The 22,758-nt window shown below is 47.6% G+C and overlaps 1 protein-coding gene across 3 annotated transcripts in view; it reads left to right on the top strand.

Moving 5' to 3' along the window:
* Positions 1-10,366, top strand: part of LOC134207790 (amyloid-beta A4 precursor protein-binding family A member 2-like) — a 37,005-nt gene extending 26,639 nt beyond the window's left edge. Inside the window, exons 3-11 of one of the 3 annotated variants that reach the window (XM_062683696.1) lie at positions 6-873; positions 3,732-4,224; positions 4,282-4,429; positions 4,528-4,779; positions 4,910-4,946; positions 5,389-5,528; positions 5,848-6,735; positions 8,860-9,000; positions 9,069-10,366. In XM_062683696.1, coding sequence (XP_062539680.1) covers positions 6-873; positions 3,732-4,224; positions 4,282-4,429; positions 4,528-4,779; positions 4,910-4,946; positions 5,389-5,528; positions 5,848-6,735; positions 8,860-9,000; positions 9,069-9,140 — 3,039 coding nt within the window. In that variant the 3' untranslated portion in view covers positions 9,141-10,366. The remainder of the gene's footprint in view (positions 1-5; positions 874-3,731; positions 4,225-4,281; positions 4,430-4,527; positions 4,780-4,909; positions 4,947-5,388; positions 5,529-5,847; positions 6,736-8,859; positions 9,001-9,068) is intronic. The other 2 variants (XM_062683699.1, XM_062683697.1) reach the window with 2 other exon arrangements.
* The last annotated feature ends 12,392 nt before the right edge of the window (positions 10,367-22,758 follow it).

The following is a 22,758-nucleotide window of genomic DNA, read 5'->3' as shown; positions in this document are numbered from 1 at the left end:
TACAGAGGGTGATTTCACCGAGTCCATCGGAATTGCAGCATCGTCCACAGCGGTCGCCGGCTGCCGAAAGTCAGTCGGAGTTGATAGATCTCAATGATGATGGGGATGGATCCCGGTTGCGACGTTCTGCCGCCAACGAAAGTAAGTTTAATCTAACCTACGTGGATTATTTCACCTCCACCAATGACGAGCTGTCGTTGATGGAAGAAGGTGATCAGAACAATCAAACTCCGACTAACATACTGACTAATATCGATAACGATGGTGGCGGTGGTGGAGGGAACGATCAAGACTACTTCTTTAGCTATGGCACTAATCGGAATGCTCAAAGTAACGCTTATGTCGCTCAACGCTTGGCTACGACAAAGTCCAATCGCTCCGGGTCCAGAGAGCAGGAGGATGCCGAAGATGAGGATGATGAAGACGACCAGCTATCGCGAACTCCCATCGGTGGGGGCCATTTGAGCAATAGTTATCCCTATTATCATAAGTACAGCAACAGCCAATGCCACTACGCTAGTTCCAATGTAGAGATGGATCCGGCGGAGCCGCACAATCAGCAACGTTACTATCATTACGCTTCTTCGCAGCAGCAACAGCAGCATCATCACCATCATCATCCGGGGTACGGTGGAAGTGGTGGCGAAGCGCAGGACATTGAACTGTTCATCGATTCCGGTAGTCGCAGTGGGGGCGAGTCGGAGGTGGACCAGCAACAGCAGCAGGTGGAGCCGCATCACAAGCACCAGCACCACTCGCATGTGGACAGTAAGATCAGGAGTTTTACACTCTCGCCGGAAACGACCGACTATGACTCGAACTGCGGCGATCTGGACTCGGAGATGTCGCTGCGCTATATGGGGAATGAATACGGTTGGTGGTGGATTTTTTTTTGTGTTTGCTAATCTGTTGCGTTCTATGCTTTGCTTTGTTACATTACTTTATATGTTTAGCTTTTTGAACTAACGAATGTTCCGCATTTACAGACAAGTTTGCATGGTTGAACTACTCAAAGTCAAATACATTTATTGTTATTTGGTGAAAAGCGAATTAGCGAGATGGGTTATCCCTGGCTTTAGCTAGTCACAATTATGTCACAATTGCCTAAAAAAATGGTTAGGCTTCTGCCGGAAGCTCTGAAAGGCTTCTGCCGGAAGATCTGGAAGACTTCTGCGGAAGCTCTGAGAGGCTTCTGCCGGAAGCTCTGAAAGGCTTATGCCGGAAGCTCTGAAAGGCTTATGCCGGAAGCTCTGAAAGGCTTCTGCCGGAGGCTCTGAAAGCCTTATGCTGGAAGCTCTGAAAGCCTTATGCTGGAAGCTCTGAAAGCCTTATGCCGGAAGCTCTGAAAGCCTTATGCCGGAAGCTCTGAAAGGCTTCTGCCGGAAGCTCTGAAAGGCTTCTGCCGGAAGCTCTGAAAGGCTTCTGTCGGAAGCTCTGAAAGGCTTCTGTCGGAAGCTCTGAAAGGCTTCTGCCGGAAGCTCTGAAAGGCTTCTGCCGGAAGCTCTGAAAGGCTTCTGCCGGAAGCTCTGAAAGGCTTCTGCCGGAAGCTCTGAAAGGCTTCTGCCGGAAGCTCTGAAAGGCTTCTGCCGGAAGCTCTGAAAGGCTTCTGCCGGAAGCTCTGAAAGGCTTCTGCCGGAAGCTCTGAAAGGCTTCTGCCGGAAGCTCTGAAAGGCTTCTGCCGGAAGCTCTGAAAGGCTTCTGCCGGAAGCTCTGCAAGGCTTCTGCCGGAAGCTCTGCAAGGCTTCTGCCGGAAGCTCTGCAAGGCTTCTGCCGGAAGCTCTGCAAGGCTTCTGCCGGAAGCTCTGCAAGGCTTCTGCCGGAAGCTCTGCAAGGCTTCTGCCGGAAGCTCTGCAAGGCTTCTGCCGGAAGCTCTGCAAGGCTTCTGCCGGAAGCTCTGCAAGGCTTCTGCCGGAAGCTCTGCAAGGCTTCTGCCGGAAGCTCTGCAAGGCTTCTGCCGGAAGCTCTGAAAGGCTTCTGCCGGAAGCTCGGAAAGGCTTCTGCCGGAAGCTCGGAAAGGCTTCTGCCGGAAGCTCTGAAAGGCTTCTGCCGGAAGCTCTGAAAGGCTTCTGCCGGAAGCTCTGAAAGGCTTCTGCCGGAAGCTCTGAAAGGCTTCTGCCGGAAGCTCTGAAAGGCTTCTGCCGGAAGCTCTGAAAGGCTTCTGCCGGAAGCTCTGAAAGGCTTCTGCCGGAAGCTCTGAAAGGCTTCTGCCGGAAGCTCTGAAAGGCTTCTGCCGGAAGCTCTGAAAGGCTTCTGCCGGAAGCTCTGAAAGGCTTCTGCCGGAAGCTCTGAAAGGCTTCTGCCGGAAGCTCTGAAAGGCTTCTGCCGGAAGCTCTGAAAGGCTTCTGCCGGAAGCTCTGAAAGGCTTCTGCCGGAAGCTCTGAAAGGCTTCTACCGGAAGCTCTGAAAGGCTTCTACCGGAAGCTCTGAAAGGCTTCTACCGGAAGCTCTGAAAGGCTTCTACCGGAAGCTCTGAAAGGCTTCTACCGGAAGCTCTGAAAGGCTTCTACCGGAAGCTCTGAAAGGCTTCTACCGGAAGCTCTGAAAGGCTTCTACCGGAAGCTCTGAAAGGCTTCTACCGGAAGCTCTGAAAGGCTTCTACCGGAAGCTCTGAAAGGCTTCTACTGGAAGCTCTGAAAGGCTTCTACTGGAAGCTCTGAAAGGCTTCTACCGGAAGCTCTGAATGGCTTCTACCGGAAGCTCTGAAAGGCTTCTACCGGAAGCTCTGAAAGGCTTCTACCGGAAGCTCTGAAAGGCTTCTACCGGAAGCTCTGAAAGGCTTCTACCGGAAGCTCTGAAAGGCTTCTACCGGAAGCTCTGAAAGGCTTCTACCGGAAGCTCTGAAAGGCTTCTACCGGAAGCTCTGAAAGGCTTCTACCGGAAGCTCTGAAAGGCTTCTACCGGAAGCTCTGAAAGGCTTCTCCCGGAAGCTCTGAAAGGCTTCAGCAGAAAGCTCGTGAAAGCTGCAAAAGGCTTTTGCAGAAGGCTCGTGAAAGCTGCAAAAGGCTTTTGCAGAAAGCTCATGAAAGCAGTGAAAGGGTTCTGGCGGAAGCTCTGAAAGACTCGTGCCCGAAGCTCTGAAAGACTCGTGCCCGAAGCTCCGAAAGGCTTCTGCCGTAAACTCTAGAAGGCTTCTGCCGGAAGCTTTGAAAACCTCCTCTCGAAAACTCAGAAAGACTTCTGTAAGAAGCTCTGAAAGGCGTCTGCCGGAAACTCTGAAAGGCTTCTACCGGAAGCTCTGAAAGGCTTCTGCAGGAAGCTCTGAAAGGTTTCTCCCGGAAGCTCTGAAAGGCTTCTCCCGGAAGCTCTGAAAGGCTTCTCCCGGAAGCTCTGAAAGGCTTCTCCCGGAAGCTCTGAAAGGCTTCTCCCGGAAGCTCTGAAAGGCTTCTCCCGGAAGCTCTGAAAGGCTTCTCCCGGAAGCTCTGAAAGGCTTCTCCCGGAAGCTCTGAAAGGCTTCTCCCGGAAGCTCTGCAAGGCTTCTGTCGGAAGCTCTGCAAGGCTTCTGCCGGAAGCTCTGAAAGGCTTCTGCCGGAGACTTCGAAAAGTTCATCATGAAACTTTGAAAAGCCTCTCACTTCCAAAGCTTCTTGGAAAACCTTTCTAGAGAAGTCGTTTTCGTAATTTATTGAAGTTCTGATTAACCAACTAGAACTAATCTGGAAACATTGTCCAATTTTTCAAAGATAGAATTCGCCACAACTCCAAACTGGTATAAATATCCTTCATATTCTCAGGACTCTCCGCTGACTTGAACGGCCACATGGGAAGCGGTGGCGGTGGCAACGATAACTCCATCACCGACTACGGACGTCTCTACAGCAGTATGCCCATCCTGGAGGACGGTCTCTCCAGTGGTCACGCGTCCGATACGGAAAACAACTTAGCTCCTCCACCGCCTCCGTCGGCTCTCACGGGCATCTCCATCGTAATGGACCAGTCACAGCAGTCGCACCTCCAACAGCAGGATGATTCGTCATCGGTGGTGGCGGGAGTGGTCGTGTCGACGATAGAGCAGGAATCCGGTCATCCCTTCATTTCTTCCATCCAGATGGCAGCGGATCAACCAACCTCGCAGCTCCAGGACTCCAGTGACGAAGTTCAGGAAGCGATCAAGGACATCAAGGCGGCCCTGCAAAAGACCAAAATTTTGCCCTCCACGGAAGGACCCTCGCTGCTAGATGCGGAGCAGGACGGTCGAACGGAGGTTTCACCGGTGTGGGTACCGCGGTGGGTTATTGGCGACTTTTTTTTGTACGGCCTTATATTTTTATCTTGATGTTTTAGGTCCTTCGAGAAATCGCGGGAAAGTCTGGAATCAGATCAACCGGCGAAGCTGCTGAGTGCAGACGAAGAAGAAGCCGATACCGATCTGGAAACGGATCGATTACTTGGTCAACAACGGCTGGATGATCCGGGATTCGGCGACGATAAGGTACCATTCATTCGACGCCATTATTTATGCTTCATTCATTCGCACATGTGTTTTATGTTCTCATTTGTGTCTTTGTTTTGTGCCACCGCCGACGACAGAGTTGGGTTGGAAATGATCGTGCCAAGATACGGTCGATCCGGTCGCCAACGGTTCCGTTAGTCAGCAAAAATCACACGGCGATTCGGGCCGGAGTAGGAACGCAGATATCGGCGGAGTCCCCGGCGAACAACGTTGGCATCACGAACGTGTACGGCAACGGTGGGACCATTCCGCTGGGATCGGATAAAGAGGACGTGAAACCGCTGAACCAGACTGGCTCGCCTGGGGACAAGAGTCCCGCCTCGAAGAGTGTTAGTGTTTTTTGTATATCATTTGTTATTGTGCTCATTTGATGGAAATGGTTTTGTAACTTAACAAACCTTTGAACAGATTGGATGTGATCAACAAGCGTTTCGTAAAATCGATTTTTTCTAATTTCAGGATCAAGAAAAGAAGGCCAAGTGTAAAACGAAAGAAGGTAAGTGTTCGAGGGTATAGACTTTTAACCTTGTAACCTCCCCCCTTTAGTGTGTAACAAAAATCCTAATTTATGTGGCCAAAACAAAAATTCCACAGCGCACCAGTGCGAATTAATGATTTCACCAAAACTTTTCTTGCACGCTTACCCATGCCTATTGTGGATTTAAAAACCTGCGCGTTGTTGACCCATAAACACCACTGTGTAAGTGTCCCCGCCCATCAAATGTGCGTTACCCCATTGTGGTTCAATGTTTTGAGTTGTTTATGTACGTATCCTTAAAACAAAATCTGATTTCCAAAGTGTTGCGAACCAGAACTCCTAACTACACAGGAGAATTGAAAAAGTTTTGCTGTTTTTTTGTAATATACAATTTACTGTCCATCTTGATTTTTTCAAATGATGTCTTTCATTCTAATTGTCGCGAATTCCATTCCAACAGGTCTTCTGGATCCATCAGTTCTCATCGAGGGAGTCCTCTTCCGCGCACGCTATCTCGGTTCCACTCAGCTGGTTTGCGAAGGCCAACCAACCAAATCAACCCGAATGATGCAAGCCGAGGAAGCCGTCTCACGAATAAAGGTAAGCGACTAAATTTGGACAGCTTCGATCCTTCCCGGTCGAGTGTAATCGTTCCCAAAAAGAACTTTCGCTACTAGAAGAGAACCGCTAACCGAACCGATGGTATCCATCGTTTTTCTTTCTAAATTGCTCGCTTGCTCAACGATCGACCGCTCGACCTACTACTATTACTACCATCACTAACACAATCACACAAAACCCCGCATTGTCGGCCACTGAAGGCATTGGTAAGAGAGATCGCTAGATTTGCTAACTGTTGTTGACTTTTCCGCCTTTAAACATCTCTCTCATAAACATCCAACCCCCATCTTCTTTCCAGGCACCGGAAGGCGAATCGCAGCCCAGTACCGAGGTCGACCTTTTTATCTCGACCGAGAAAATCATGGTGCTGAACACCGATCTCAAGGAGATCATGATGGATCACGCCCTGAGGACAATCTCCTACATTGCCGACATCGGTGACCTGGTAGTGCTGATGGCACGGAGGCGTTTCGTGCCGCAGGACGTCGATCCCGGTGATCCGGCTGCACCGCTGGTAGCGGCCGCCACTCAGCAGACCACCTCCACGAATAATGCTTCCACCGGTGGTGCCACAACCGGCGACAGCGGTAACAGCAGTCCACCAAAGAAGTCCCTCCCGCGGGGCAACCGGACACCCAAGATGATTTGCCACGTGTTTGAAAGCGAAGAGGCCCAGTTCATAGCGCAATCCATTGGGCAGGCATTCCAGGTGGCCTACATGGAGTTTCTAAAGGCGAACGGAATTGAGGACCACAGCTTCATGAAGGAAATGGACTACCAAGAGGTGCTGAACAGTCAGGAGATCTTCGGCGACGAGTTGGAGATCTTCGCCAAGAAGGAACTTCAGAAGGAGGTTGTGGTACCGAAGGCGAAGGGAGAGATCCTCGGAGTGGTGATCGTTGAATCCGGCTGGGGCTCAATGCTGCCGACGGTGGTCATAGCGAATTTGTCCTCGTCCGGAGCGGCGGCACGGTGTGGTCAGCTGAATATAGGCGATCAAATAATCGCAATCAACGGGTTAAGTTTAGTCGGATTGCCACTGTCTACCTGCCAAGGATACATTAAAAACACCAAAAATCAGACTGCGGTTAAGTTTACGGTGGTTCCGTGTGCGCCTGTGGTTGAAGTGCGGATAAAGCGACCCAACACCAAGTACCAGCTCGGGTTCAGCGTGCAGAATGGAGTGGTAAGTTTCAAGGATTAATTACGGTATGTATTAATTACACAACAAGTCGGTATAACTGTATTTAAAACGTTTGAATATTATATCTCACAATGAAAGATTTTTTTCAAAACTAACTAAAAAAATGTTTAGAAAAGCTTTCCCACAAAAAAACTGAAAATCATCCGCAGGAACCTGTAACAGGCGACTCAAAAAAAACTCGGAAATGCTTCCCTAGAAAACCCCGAAAGCTTCTTCCGGAAACTAAAAAGACTCTTTCGGAAGTTCTGAAAGGCTTCTGACAAAAAATCTGAAAAGCTTCTCCCGGAAGCCCAAAAAGGCATCTTCTGGGAGTTCTTCCAGAAGCTCTGGAAGGCTTTTTCCGGAAGCTCAGAAAGGCTTCACCCGGGAGCTCTGAAAGGCTTTTCACAGAAATTCTGAAATGCTCCTCCCGGAAGCTCTGAAAGGCTTCTCCCGGAAGCTGTGAAAGGCTTCTCCCGGAAGCTCTGAAAGGCTTCTCCCGGAAGCTCTGGAAGGCTTCTCCCGGAAGCTCTGGAAGGCTTCTCCCGGAAGCTCTGAAAGGCTTCTCCCGGAAGCTCTGAAAGGCTTCTCCCGGAAGCTCTGAAAGGCTTCTCCCGGAAGCTCTGAAAGGCTTCTCCCGGAAGCTCTGAAAGGCTTCTCCCGGAAGCTCTGAAAGGCTTCTCCTGAAGCTCTGAAAGGCTTCTCCTGAAGCTCTGAAAGGCTTCTCCTGAAGCTCTGAAAGGCTTCTCCTGGAAGCTCTGAAAGGCTTCTCCTGAAGCTCTGAAAGGCTTCTCCTGAAGCTCTGAAAGGCTTCTCCTGAAGCTCTGAAAGGCTTCTCCTGAAGCTCTGAAAGGCTTCTCCTGGAAGCTCTGAAAGGCTTCTCCTGAAGCTCTGAAAGGCTTCTCCTGAAGCTCTGAAAGGCTTCTCCTGAAGCTCTGAAAGGCTTCTCCTGAAGCTCTGAAAGGCTTCTGCCGGAAGCTTTGAAAGGCTTCTCCCGGAAGCTCTGAAAGGCTTCTCCCGGAAGCTCTGAAAGGCTTCTCCCGGAAGCTCTGAAAGGTTTCTCCCGCAAGCTCTGAAGGCTTCTCTCGGAAGCTCTGAAGGCTTCTCCCGGAAGCTCTGAAAGGCTTCTCCTGGAAGCTCTGAAAAGCTTCTCCCGGGAGCTCTGAAAGGCTTCTCCCGGGAGCTCTAAAAGGCTTTTTCCAGAAGCTCTGAAAGGTTTGTTCCCGAAGCTCTGAAATGCTTCTTCCGAAAACTCTGAAAGGCTTCTTCCGGAAGCTCTGAAAGGCTTCTTGAAGCTCTGAAAGGCTTCTTCCGGAAGCTCTGAAAGGCTTCTCCCGGAAGCTCTGAAAGGCTTCTCCTGAAGCTCTGAAAGGCTTCTCCTGGAAGCTCTGAAAGGCTTCTTCCTGAAGCTCTGAAAGGCTTCTTCCGGAAGCTCTGAAAGGCTTCTCCCGGAAGCTCTGAAAGGCTTCTCCCGGAAGCTCTGAAAGGCTTCTCCCGGAAGCTCTGAAAGGCTTCTCCCGGAAGCTCTGAAAGGCTTCTCCCGGAAGCTCTGAAAGGCTTCTCCCGGAAGCTCTAAAAGGCTTCTCCTGGAAGCTCTGAAAGGCTTCTCCTGGAAGTTCTGAAAGGCTTCTCTCGCAAGCTCTGAAAGGCTTCTCCTGGAAGCTCTGAAAGGCTTTTTCCGGAAGCTCTGAAAGGCTTTTTCCGGAAGCTCTAAAAGGCTCGGAAGCTCTGAAAGGCTTCTTCCGGAAGCTCTGAAAACCTTCTTCCAGAAGCTCTGAAAGGCTTCTTCCGGAAGCTCTAAAAGGCTTCTTCCGAAAGCTCTGAAAGGTTTCTTCCGGAAGCTCTTCTTCCGAAAGCCTGAAAGGCTTCTTCCGGAAGTTTTGAAAGGCCTCTTCCTGAAGCTTCCAAAGGTTTTTGCCAGAAGCTTTACAAGTTTTCTTCTAGCAGGTCTGAAAGGCTTCTTCCGGATGCTCTGGAAGGGCTTCTCCCGGAAGCTCCGAAGGGCTTCTCCCGGAAGCTCCGAAGGGCTTCTCCCGGAAGCTCCGAAGGGCTTCTCCCGGAAGCTCCGAAGGGCTTCTCCCGGATGCTCCCGGAAGACAAATTCGTTATCTTCTCTTCTTCAAACAGATTTGCAGTTTGCTTCGTGGTGGCATTGCGGAACGAGGCGGAGTCCGCGTCGGGCACCGAATCATCGAAATCAACAACCAAAGCGTGGTAGCTGTACCACACGAAAAGATCGTCAACCTGCTGGCGACATCTGTAGGCGAGGTAAGTGATTACGCCTTTGCGATGTTTTCGAATGAATCCAAAAATTTTGGTCGTATTTTTCGCAACAGATTCACATGAAAACCATGCCTACCTCGATGTTTCGGCTACTAACGGGGCAGGAGAACCCGGTTTACATCTAAGCAGGCGTCCGGGCACTTACGAAGGGACTGGCGAGGATGCGATGTGATTGTGATACGAAAACGGAAAACGCACGAAAGCAAAACGGCTGCTGGACACAATAGACACTGCACTGCATATAATCTGCATTTAGGCGTAACGCGAACAGAGCGATAAAACAGTTGCAAAGCAAATGCGCTTCAAACCTGGTTGCAAAACGACACAGTTTTCGACGACGTGAAACCAAGAGATTGTGAATCTTAGTGTAGGGAGTTTGTATAGTCGAATGATTAGGCGAATTTCGTAATGGGTAATAATAAGCAAATAGTATATTAAGCATTAAGACTTGCAGGCTGAACAAATCTACCTTTAAGACGAGTGGATTTCAAAAAAAACAATGCAAAACGATTCCTCAAAGAAGTTATAGACGATGCTCTTGCTGCAGTTAGGAGGACCGGACTTACCAAAGTTGTTGACTGGCGGGAGCCTATGAAAGTCTCACTCAAACCCATACTCATACCGACACGGTTTTCAGAAACCAGTTTTCAATTCTTCCTTCATCACATATTACCGGACACTGTCAACTCTGCGACCAAACTATAAATGCTCCGTAATCAGTAAGGTATGCCTACAATTTAGTGACTGTTTCCAAAATAAAAATAATATTTGAGAGAGTTGCGTCCGCTGTGAAACCAAAAGTAAACCTGGAAAGTATTTGAGTGAACCAAGAAAGTATTTATTCGTAGCAATATATACGTATACATATGAGGGAGGAACACAGATTGATTAAGCGCTTTCCACGAATCTTTAGGAATATATAATTGACGCAAAGGTTCCGTGACAGACATGATGACGGCCACACATACACATATACCTATGAAAGACATGCATTTAATCGCATACGCATCAAATCGAGAGGAAATCGAAACTGCAAACCATTTAGTCACGCTGCAGTAGGCTGATCAAAAGCTGAACAATACAAAGTTGAGCAAATCCGGAAGAAGATCAACTTTCATGTGATAACAATACCAAGTAATCATTCTGGAAACAATCAGCATCAAGTGAAAGGTTGTTTATCAAAATGGGGAAAACAAGGAAATAATCACTATGACTATAGAAAGCATAACGCAAGCAATGCATAAAGAAACAAATTGAACACGCAATGCAGCAGCAAAACAAAGGTGCAAAACTATAGAGACGAAACCAGAACAATACACGATGTAACGTTGGAAAAAAGTGAAAAACAAAACTCGAAGAGTTTAATCAGAATAGAACTAAAAGAAAGCCATATTGGCAGATCTCCCTTTGAAGTTTATTTGTTTGTTTGTTTTAATTTTATTGGCATATCGGTCTCGATGCTGCTCGTATAGAGGAAGGGAGCAGCGTGTGTGCGAAAGCAGATGGGAAAGAAACGGAGTCCAAATGTTATCGCTAGGCAGCGACAAGTGTGAAAATGGTTGAAAGGTGTTGAAGTATGCACACTTGTCGCTGCCTAGCGATAACATTTGGACTCCGTTTCTTTCCCATCTGCTTTCGCACACACGCTGCTCCCTTCCTCTATACGAGCAGCATCGAGACCGATATGCCAATAAAATTAAATTAAACTGATCACGGTCGTACAGCTTCTGTCTAATTTGTTTGTTTGTTTATTAGAGATACTTCACACCGCCATGAATGCATTCGTGTCAGGGAGTATGTGTCTAAAATTTTGATTAATTGAAACAAAATTCAGAAATGTTCGTCCTTTTCCTTCAAGAGAGAGGAAACCATCTCATAATCTTTCTTCTCTTCAGCTTCACCTTCTCCTTCTCTCGTCCTAACGAATAAATTGTCAGTCCCTTCTTCTGTGCAAACAAAGAATTGCTTAAAGCCTGTGGTACTGTAGACCGAATGCGCCGCCATAACGACAACCCGTGCCGAAGTCTGCAGCGAACTCTGCTCTGCGTTGGTTGGTCATATACTAATCTTGAAAACACCGACAACAGCCAGCATTGGGGAAGCGTTGGGGGCCCTTTCCCGAATGAGAGGACTGCTGCTGCTTGGTAGCGACCTGGATTTTTTGTAAGACAGTATCTGTTGGCGGTTGGAATAAACGAGTACTGACCTGTAGGACGTTTTGTCCCACAGTGCCAACCGTTACCGAAATTACTACACGATTGTATCCCGATCTACCGGCAACAGCCGGCACTGGGGAAAGGCTTCGTGTAGCTCTGCCGATGAGATAATTTTGCTGATACCATTTTAAGACCTCCCACCATTCAGAGTTGCTCGTATAATCGCGTTTGGTGCAAAAACACCACCAGTTTCTTGGTTCTTCCTTCATCATTACTCAGGGCATCTCTCAGACTAGTAGTGCTGATGTCGTTCTCCTGTCGTTCTTTTTCATACTTACGGCAATGTAAAATAAGGTGTCGCACGTCGTTTACGGTTCCACAGCAATCGCAGGTGGGCGGAGGATCCTTTTTCAGCAGGAAAGAGTGGGTCAGCCGCGTGTGGTCAATTCTCAACCGAGTTAGGGCACGCTGGTCTGCTACGCTACCCTGGTCTGCCCACCTATTCATATCATATTTTATCTCCCTCAGCTTAGCGTCTCTAGACTCATACCACTGGCGGTCCCACCGGAGTCGTATCGCCTGTTTCACCATTCATAGCGCATCTTCGCCAGGTATAGGCGTGTTGATGACAGGCTGTTCCCTGGCCCTGTTCGCTAGTTGATCAGCCACGCCACAGTATTTCCGTTCACACCAGTGTGCCTTTGAACTTTCGGACTAGGCCATGGGAGTGGAAGGCGGACCACAGCCTTGTCATCATGCGTGGAGCGATCTGTGTAATCTGGTCGAAAGCAGCTGTTGGACGACTGGACGAACTCTGTCTGGTGGGTCGCCGGCTCGGACACTGTTCTTTACATCCCATACTATCGACGGTTTACGTGCGTGCCAAACACGATTGCTCTGCCTTATGAGCTGGCCAACAGCGGGAAGCGCTGTACCCGTTACTTCGAGTACACTGTCGGAAGCTCGATGAACCAGCGGGAGGATGCTGTTGTACCGACTATTAGCTAACATCCGAATGGCCGCCCGTGCGATAGACTGAACGGCCAATAGTTCGAACGGTAGATTGCTAGCTTCAGCCATGACCGAGTTAATCGGGCTAGTTACAAATGCTCCGGAAGCGTAGCGGACCATTGTGTTGTATGCAGGAGCGAGACTTTGCAATGTTTCCGGACCTCCTCGGCTAACTAATCCTATTTCCATATGTCAGTTTTGCGGTGACTAAAGCCGAGCCCATCTGCAGAATAGTCGTGCGATCGCCACGCGGAAGTTTCGCTCCGATCATCTGCAGGATCCTTTGTCGCGATTCGCAAGCTTTCTTGGCCATCTTTCAGTGCGGTTTGAACGTAAGTGTTCGGTCGAGAGTGACACCTAAAATCCTCAGGCGATTAGTCTTCGGGATGGGGGATCGATCCATGGTGATGCTCTGTGGCGGCTCACGACGTGCATTTGGGCTACAATAGAATGTTTGCGATTTCGACGCTGATATGGCGAATCCAACACTCTTCGTCCACTCATCCACTGCCTTGACTGCCGCATGCAGTTTCCGGTGCAAACCTTCTCCCTTTGAACTCCGTCTGGCAGCACACGGAAGATCGGCTGCATGGCCACGAGGAACAGCGTCACGGACAAGACGGAACCTTGTGGAACTCCGTTCTCCTGCGAATATTGTTGAGACATGTGTTCCCCTATGGACGCCTGGAAGGTGCGCTCCGAGAGGAAGCTTTGCAGCATGTTCAGCATGCGCCCTCGAATTCGCCAAGATTTTAAGGTTCGTTGTATGCCATGTCGCCAGGTGGTGTCGTACGCCTTCGACAGATCAAGAGATGCAATAAGACAGTGTTCGTCAGTTGTAGGTAGCGACCTTTCAAGCTCGGCAAAATACGTGTCCTGTCCGAAAAGCATGTTGGCGCTTGTCGAGTCGTCCACTCAACTCTAGTTCGGTGATCAACCGGCGATTAATGATCCGTTCGAAGAGTTTAGCCATGCAGCTGGTGAGTGAGATTGGTCGAAATGCGTTGGCACCGGACTCGTGGCAGTTAGGTTTCGGGATCCGAATGACTATAGCATTCCGCCAACTTTCGGGAAATTCTCCACTGCGCCAGATATTGTTAAGCAGTTCAAGCAGGCACGTCTTCACGGACAGAGGCAGATGTTGCTGTAGAGGATACCCTATTGAATCTGGGCCTGTTGAGGCACCTTGCCCTTTATCGAGGGCCCACAAAAGTTCGCCGAGGGTGATATAAATGTTGTACACATCATAGCTGTTTTGCGAAAAATCGATGAGTTTTCGTTCAGCCGCCGCTTTCGCCATTTTGAACGAGGGAGGGTAGCTGGAGGTCGCAGATTTTTCGCTAATGAACCCGTCCGATCGCTGGAGGACTACCGGACGCTGTTGCCGATTACCGTGTAGAGTGTTCGCGGTGCGCCACAATTCAGTCGTCGTGCTGCTGGGTGATATTCTCGCCACGAACTTTTCCCACGATTGCTGCTTTGCCTGAATGATCGCTTTTCGTGCTGCAGCCCTTGCTTCTTAAAATCTAGCCAGTGCTTCTGGGTGATCCGGGTCGGATGACTGGAGCCGTCGAAGGGAGCGAAGACACTTTCTTCTCCATCAAATTGCCGTTTTCGCTTCGGACACCACCACGAAGCCACTTTTGGTCCAATTTTGCCGCTGTAATCTTCTCAGTAAAGCTACTTACATCCCATTAGATATCTGGCCGGATTGTTTCTGCCGTGAGCTGTTCATATAATGGCCAGTCAGCTTGGTCGTAGAGTCACTTCTGCCACGCTGTCCGTTGATTCAACCACCCCTGAATGGAAACTGTGATCGGGAAGTGGTCGCTATTGTATGTGTGTGTCCGTTAACGTACGCCAAGTGAACTTATGAGCCAGACTCTCAGAGCAGATGGTCAAGTCGATGGCCGAAATATTCCCGTAGCCGGGTCGATACGAGTATGCGAGTGATCGTTTAGAATTACCAACTGTTTATTCAAAGTAGTCTCGGCGATGAAACGACCGAGCGGGTTCGAATGGTTTGAACCCCACGCGAAATGATGCGCGTTGAAATCTCCGAGAAGCAGCACTGGACCTTCTAGTTGCTCGAACAACTCACCCATTGCGGCCTGACATTGAACAGAGCTCGGCGGAATGTACACAGAAACTACGTGTGTGGCCCCAAAATGGCCGAAACGAAATGCGATGACAGCAGCTCTCCGTAGGGGCGTGTGCACGCCACGGAGATCTGACGAGAAGAGGATCCAGTCATGGCTTGCTGATCATCAATTGACACGCTGAGGTGTTCACGTATAATCGCACGCTGAAAGTAAGCTACACAATCCCCACATTCCCCTTCTTCTCTCATAAAAAAGGCAAAAAAAATCCTCTAGCATAGGACGCAATGATTTTCTTCTAAGTTATATGCACGAGACGAAGGTGAACATTGACCATGTTGCATTTGAGAAAACGATTTGGTTCACTGCGACAACAAAACTATTTATTATTCTACGATCAAACGGTTTTTTTTGGGTAATTTTCTACTTACAGCAGAATCTAGTAACAGTGATGAGTATAGCAACTCATGTTCATATACAGCTCACCGAAACCTGGTGACTTCAAATTTATCCTCGTGTACGAACTTTTATTAATTAAACTCCTCCAAATCTACTAATAATTGTGAATAACTTTTCCAAATCAACTTAATGCGATCTCACATGTAATCGACGTTGTTTCTGATGGCTTTCTCTTTACCATCTCGCTGTACACCAATTCAATGTTCAATAATAGTGATCAGTTGTCGAGATCTCGGTACTCACACTGAAGCATCCACAGGCGTCACACTATGAACTCGATCACATATAGATTGCAGCAATAATAGGCAGCAATATAGGAACACCATCAAGCTGACCTTCAACCTATCGATGTTGAACTTCTGAACAACGACCAAGAAAATGATATTTATTTAGATTTTCACAGATATTATATTTGAATGAGATATCATACTTAAATTAGATCAAACGGGTATTTCCGCTATGACTACTAATTCAGTGAATTCCAAAATAAACTTCAAGATAATATATTTTGCCTTCCAAACAACTTTGTAGCATACGATAGTTTCCTCATCTCAGATTTCTTTAGAACTTGCTCAACTGGTAGTCTCATGTACACTAAAACCGCCAAGTGTATAAATATCAAACTAAATTAATTTTAACCAAAACCAGCACTAACCTTGGGAGTCTCACAGACGCGTCTTGTATTTCAAACCACAATAAATTTTCAGCGGTCTCCCAAATGCGCTTTGTGAATTTCCACTCCACAAACCATTGTCCAGCAGTCTTCCAAACGAGCTTTGTGATTTTCCAAACCACAACCAATTTTCCAGCGGTCTTCCAGACACGCTTTGTGATTTTCCAAACCATAATTCATTTTTCAGCGGTCTTCCAGACACGCTTTTTGATTTTGCAAACCACAATCAATTTTCCGGCGGACTTCCAGACGCTCTTGTGATTTTTTTATCCACAATCTGTTTTTAACGGTCTTCCCGACGCGCTTTGTGATTTTCCAAACCACAATTCAAGCAAAATTTTTCATAACGACGTATGTAACAAAAGTAAACAAAACGGGGTTTTTAATACAACGTGACAATCACACGCGGCTTTATATAATACGTATCGATTTTACTGATTTAAGATCTTAAAATTCTTTAATTCGATCTTTTTGCGAATCGACGTATGTAAAAATTTCTATTTTTGAAGTCTCATTGTTACATACGTCGCTTTAACATATGGGAACTGAGAGCGACCTATGTAACAAAAAAAGCAAAACAAAACAAAACTGCAGTTGCGTCAATCGTGCAACTATGGAAAACCGACCAATGTACACCGACGTACGTGTAGCATACCGGTGTATGTATAATTTTATCGTTTTTCACAGTGAATTTGAATGAACTGAGCTTTGCTGTGAAGCACGCTTATTACGTGTCATGTAATGATGCATGCCAGCGGAAAAAAGTATTGAAAAAAGATTTAGTTTTAAAACAGTTTTAGAAAAAGTTTTGCCAACTTTCTGCAAAGGATTTCTCGAATCCTCATAATTGTTACATACGTCGTTATGAAAAATTATGCTTGAATTCGTTTTTAGCGGTCGTCCTGACACGCTTTGTGATTTTACAAACCACAATTCATTTTCCAGCGATCTTCCAGAGGCACTTTGTGATTTTTCAAACCACAATCCGTTTTCTAGCTGTCATCCCGATGCGTTTTGTGATTTTCCAAATCAAAATCCGTTTTCCAGCGGTCGTCCCGACCCGCTTTAGGATTTTCCAAACCACAAATCGGTTTTCCAGCTGTCGTCCCGACGTGCTTTGTGATTTTGCAAACCACAAATCGTTTTCCAACACTTTTCCAAACGCGCTTTGTGTTTTTCCAAATCACAATCCATTTTCTAGCGATCTTCCAGACGCACTTTGTGATTTTCCAAACCACAATCCTTTTTTCTAGCGGTTTTCCAGACGCGCTCTGTGATTGTTCCAATCACAATTTGTTTTCTAGCGGTCGTCTCGACGTGCTTTGTCATTTTCCCTAACACAAACCGTTTTCAGCGATCGTCCCGACGCGCTTTATGATTTTCCAAACCACAAACCAAACCTTGAATTCTACTCACCTATTGAAATCAGCGTCAGGATAAAAAATAACCTGGCAGGATCGCCAAATGTGTGGCCCCAAAATGGCCGGAACGAAATACGATGACAGCAGCTCTCCGTGGGTGCGTGTGCACGCCACGGAGATCTGACGAGAAGAGGAGCGAGTCATGGCTTGCTGATCATCAATTGACACGCTTCACGTATAATCGCACGCTGAAAGTAACCTGCTCAAACCCCACACTACGGTTACCTGGATCGGTGCGTGATTGCGAGCAGCAATAAGATGCAGTGGGGTATCGATCTGCACACGCTCAAATTGGCCAACCCCGTGTTGCCAATAGTGCACGCTTTTTGATTCTAAGAGTAAAGTATAGTTCCTGCCAACGAAATCTGGTGGGACAACGGTTTGGTTCACTTTGGTCTTTTGGAGTGCCACGACGCAAGGTTCCAGGTCGGTGATGAGGAGCTTCAGCTCACTAATGTTGGCCCTCAGACCGCGCAGGTTCCACTGTAGAGCGAAAACGCCGCGCGAGCGACTATCCGTGATGGAACATGTGGTTGACGACGATGTGGATACTCTTCGCGTTGGTTGATCAACTGGGAGAAAAATGTGCCACGATAATCTCTGGAGATGTGTGGTCAAAGCTGGAACTTACCTGTGGAACGTTTTGCCCCACAGTCCCAGCCGCTGTCGAAACAATTACAATAGTTTTACCAGTACCGACAACAGCCGGCACTGGGGAAGCGCTTTGTGTAGTATTACTTCAACGATCAGACGAAGGGACTTCTTCGGGAACCGCTGCTTGGAAGTGACCTGGAATGTTGGACGAGACAGTATATGCCTGTGGTTGGAATAAGCGAGTACTGACCTGTAAGACGTCTTGTCCCACAGTGCCAGCTGTTGCCTAAACTACTACACGATTATTTCCAGATTTACCGGCATCAGCCGGCACTGGGGAAAGACTTTGTGTAGTACTGTGGACATCGTCGTTGTTGTTAATGCTTCTATTCATTTCATTTCATTTCATTTATTTAGTTAACATCTAAACAGATAACACTGAATCAACAATTTGACGCCACAATGCACGGTTCGAGGCCGCATCTCTCCATCCTCGGATACGCCCCACGCTTGCCAAGTCGTTTTGCACCTGGTCTGCCCATCTCGCTCGCTGCGCTCCACGCCGTCTCGTACCTGCCGGATCGGAAGCGAACACCATCTTTGCAGGGTTGCTATCCGGCATTCTTGCAACATGTCCTGCCCATCGTACCCTTCCGGCTTTAGCTACCTTCTGGATACTGGGTTCGCCGTAGAGTTGGGCGAGCTCATGGTTCATTCTTCGCCGCCACACACCGTCTTCTTGTACACCGCCAAAGATGGTCCTAAGCACCCGTCTCTCGAATACTCCGAGTGCTTGCAAGTCCTCCTCGAGCGTTGTCCATGTTTCATGTCCGTAGAGGACAACCGGTCTTATAAGCGTCTTGTACATGACACATTTGGTGCGGTGACGAATCATTTTCGACCGCAGTTTCTTCTGGAGCCCGTAGTAGGCCCGACTTCCACAGATGATGCGCCTTCGTATTTCACGACTAACGTTGTTGTCAGCCGTTAGCAAGGATTCGAGGTAGACGAATTCCTCGACCACCTCGATGGTATCCCCGTCTATCGTAACACTGCTTCCCAGGCGGGCCCTGTCGCGCCCGGTTCCGCCCACAAGCATGTACTTTGTCTTTGACGCATTCACCACCAGTCCAACTTTTGTTGCTTCACGTTTCAGGCGGGTGTACAGTTCTGCCACCTTTGCAAATGTTCGGCCGACAATGTCCATGTCATCCGCGAAGCAAATAAATTGACTGGATCTGTTGAAAATCGTACCCCGGCTGTTACCAGAGTGTAAAATAATCGAACATTTTTGGTGAAGTCCACCTTTCTTCAATTGTCAGTTCACTTCCAGATACATTCATAGTCGGCTCTGGACAGTCAATATTCAGTTGAATATTAGTCATTGAATATTTATGCACATTTTACAAATTGATAAATTATATGAAATCTAAACACGTTTCATATGAGTAAAGTGATTTATCACACAGGACTGAATCCGATTTTCACCCGCGAGGCACTTTCAACGGTAAACATCAACATGAATAATGCTAATAATGTTTTTTTTCTTCACATAGCAAGCACACTTAGTGACAGTCGAATGAATGAGTTGGTGGAGTAGTCGTCTGACTATGTCATTCTATGTTTTGAATATTCATGCGATGTTTCTCAAAATTCGAACCGAAATCGCTTCATGAAGATGAATATTTTAGGCTCTGGCTGTTACACCCGGCTCTTCGCATGTTGAACAACAGGCACGAAAGTCCATCACCTTGTCTTAGTCCCCGGCGCGATTCGAACGAACTGGAGTATTCGCCCGAAATCTTCACACAGTTTTGCACACCATCCATCGTTGCTTTGATCAGTCTGGTAAGCTTCCCAGGGAAGCTGTTCTCGTCCATAATTTTCCATAGCTCTACGCGGTCTATACTGTCGTATGCCGCCTTGAAATCAACGAACAGATGGTGCGTTGGGACCTGGTATTCACGGCATTTTTGAAGGATTTGCCGTACAGTAAAGATCTGGTCCGTTGTCGAGCGGCCGTCAACGAAGCCGGCTTGATAACTTCCCACGAACTCGTTCACTAATGGTGACAGACGACGGAAGATGATCTGGGATATCACTTTGTAGGCGGCATTAAGGATGGTGATCGCTCGAAAGTTCTCACACTCCAGTTTGTCGCCTTTTTTGTAGATGGGGCATATAACCCCTTCCTTCCACTCCTCCGGTAGCTGTTCGGTTGCCCAGATTCTGACTATCAGTTTGTGCAGGCAAGTGGCCAGCTTTTCCGGGCCCATCTTGATGAGCTCAGCTCCGATACCATCCTTACCAGCTGCTTTATTGGTCTTTAGCTGTTGAATGGCATCCTTAACTTCCCTCAAGGTGGGGGCTGGTTGGCTTCCATCGTCCGCTGAACTGACGTAGTCATCTCCTCCACTGCCTTGACTTTCACTGCCTGTACTCTCCGCGCCATTCAGATGTTCCTCGTAGTGCTGCTTCTACCTTTCGATCACCACACGTTCGTCCGTCAAGATGCTCCCATCCTTATCCCGGCACATTTCGGCTCGCGGCACGAAGCCTTTGCGGGATGCGTTGAGCTTCTGATAGAACTTGCGTGTATCTTGAGAACGGCACAGCTGTTCCATCTCCTCGCACTCCGCTTCTTCCAGGCGGCGTTTCTTCTCCTGAAAAAGGCGGGTCTGCTGTCTCGGCTTCCGTCTATAACGTTCCACGTTCTGCCGGGTACCTTGCTGTGGCGCGACCGCCCGCGCTGCGTCCTTCTCCTCCAGAATCTGTCTGCACTCTTCGTCGAACCAATCGTTCCGTCGACTTCGACCCATATACCCGACGTTGTTCTCCGCTGCGTCGTTAATGGCTGCTTTGACTGTATTCCAGCAGTCCTCAAGAGGGGCCCCATCGAGCTCACCCTCGTCCGGCAACGCTGCCTCGAGATGCTGCGCGTATGCAGTGGCGACATCAGGTTGCTTCAGTCGCTCTAGGTCGTACCGCGGCGGTCGTCGGTACCGAACATTGTTGATGACGGATAGTTTTGGGCGCAGTTTAACCATCACCAGATAGAGGTCAGAGTCGATATTAGCGCCACGATATGTCCTGACGTCGATAATGTCGGAGAAGTGCCGTCCATCAATCAGAACGTGGTCGATTTGTGATTCTGTCTGCAGTGGTGATCTCCAGGTGTACTGATGTTAATGCTTCTATCGAGTATAAAAGCTGGGTAGATTATACTCTCTGCCGTCTATTCCTAAGTTTGGCTAAGTTGTTCATGGCTGTGGTGCGGCTTTTCGTTGCTGATGGTTTCGTAGTCTTGATTCTGTTTTACTTTGCCGATTTGCTGTCGGATTTTTATTTGATTAACGATTGCCGCCATTTGCTCGATACGTTCATCTTCCGTTTACTTTCTTCATGCAATCGGGCGATTTCTTTATCTTTTTTCATCATGACCATTTCCAGTTCCTTCAGCTTTCTATCGATCACGGTCTGCTGTGCTGCTGCTTGAGCGTAACTATTTACCTATTTACTATTTGCTGTTCAGCACGTTTTCTGGCCTCTGGAAAACTCACATTGTTATGTTCTTTGATGTTGATTACCTCTACTTTTTTATAAACCTGGCACTGGTGATTAGTCGGTCTGTGGTTGCCCTTGCAGTTTTCTCCGCATTTCGCATTATTCTCCGTGAAAATTATCGGTACAGTTAAAGCAGCGTTGTGGTCCAGGGCATCGCACACATGTGCGGCCGTAGCTGAAACAGAAATACCCATAACATAGCATGGGATTCGGAAAGCATGTCGACATGCGTTGTACACGAACAACATTTTCGTGCATTAGTTTTATTAGGATATCCTTTTCTTCCTTGTAAATCAGCTCAAAGCAGGAGATGACGCATCTGCAAGTGTTCTGATTTGGATGGGGAATGACTTCAACGTCGGTTCCGTCAATGAGCAATTTCAGTTTGAGCAGTTTGGTAACTTGGGCTGGGTCCCGAACACACAAAGTGTATTTTGTGCCTTGTGCTTCGGTTTTAGCACTTTCGATGGCTCCGCCGGCACATGCTTCAACCGTTTTTCCAATGATAAAAGGATTGATTGGCAGTGTGGCACCATCTTTTGCGGTTAGCTGAAGGAACGTTAATTCACCAAATTTGTTCGTTGGATCCTTATAATTTGGTAGTCTACGTCCAATAGACCCTCCGGGGTCGCCGGTACTAGCGGCCGCCATGTTGAATTAGGTTGATTGTACCAGTATGGTAACGGTCACACGTTACCTACCCCAAATGGACTAACGAAGAATACACCCAACTTTCTATGTCCCTTCAACCTCAAATTGGTGGTATTTCACGCCAGTATAAGAGCTCCATTAAATTTTGCACCTTCCAACTTTCATCGAATTGGTCCAAAAACAAAAACCAATATTTGGCACGTATTCATGTTTCCATTATTAGCAGTCTAAATATAATCAATTTTGTTTAAAAATTGTGAAACTATTGAAAACAATCAAAAACTTTTTTTTTCGGAATTCACCAGTTTTTGCTATACTAAATAACTTTTTTTTAGCATTTTTCTTAAAGGTGATGTCTTCCTATTGAAAACTTTGAAAAAGTGGTGGGAAAAATTTACTCCGCAAGGCGGAAAACTGAAATTGAAAAACTGAAAACCGCATTACTGAAACTCAAAGTTTCAGGGTTCACTCCACAACGTATTCAACAAATTTCGAACTGTCACACAGACGTTTAGCACTCTCTGGGCTTACATTGTCATTGGTCTATCCAATGGCATTTAATTCCTTTGATTTATTTTATGGTTTATCTACACCTATTCTGGATGAACGATGCCCCAGTGACCTTCTGGTGATTCGCAATAAAGTTGGGACTTTTATTCTCCAGGGCGCGTGATTTTTACTACGAAAAGACGATGTGATTTGCTTAACAAAGGCGACCGAGATGCAACAAGCGTAAAAGACAGACGTGTTTCCGGTAAAAATTATAACCCTTATATTACTGACACTACATTACTTCAAAGGGGGCCTTCTTTTCCTTAGTGTGCATCACCGTCTCGTGCGTTGGCATAGTGCGCGCTCTCGGACCCCTAACCCCTAATCAAGCGACCCATGACTAGGGGATGCATGGTCTGAGGGGTGAAATAAATAGCAGGCCGCTAACGAAGCCTTTGGGGTGCCTGGGCACCCACACCGTATATCGTTCCCTTACCACGTTGTTGCGGAGCTCTGGCGTGGCGGACCTATTTTCTCGCGCGATTCGTGGGACCAAAATGTCGACCAAACCATAAAAAAAAACAAATTTGAGTGGAGAGGGAGAAGCGTCTGACGAGAGGGGG

This window comes from Armigeres subalbatus, chromosome 1 (assembly GCF_024139115.2).
Source record: "Armigeres subalbatus isolate Guangzhou_Male chromosome 1, GZ_Asu_2, whole genome shotgun sequence".
NCBI lineage: Eukaryota > Metazoa > Arthropoda > Insecta > Diptera > Culicidae > Armigeres > Armigeres subalbatus.
This window is presented reverse-complemented; position numbering and strand designations above follow the sequence as displayed.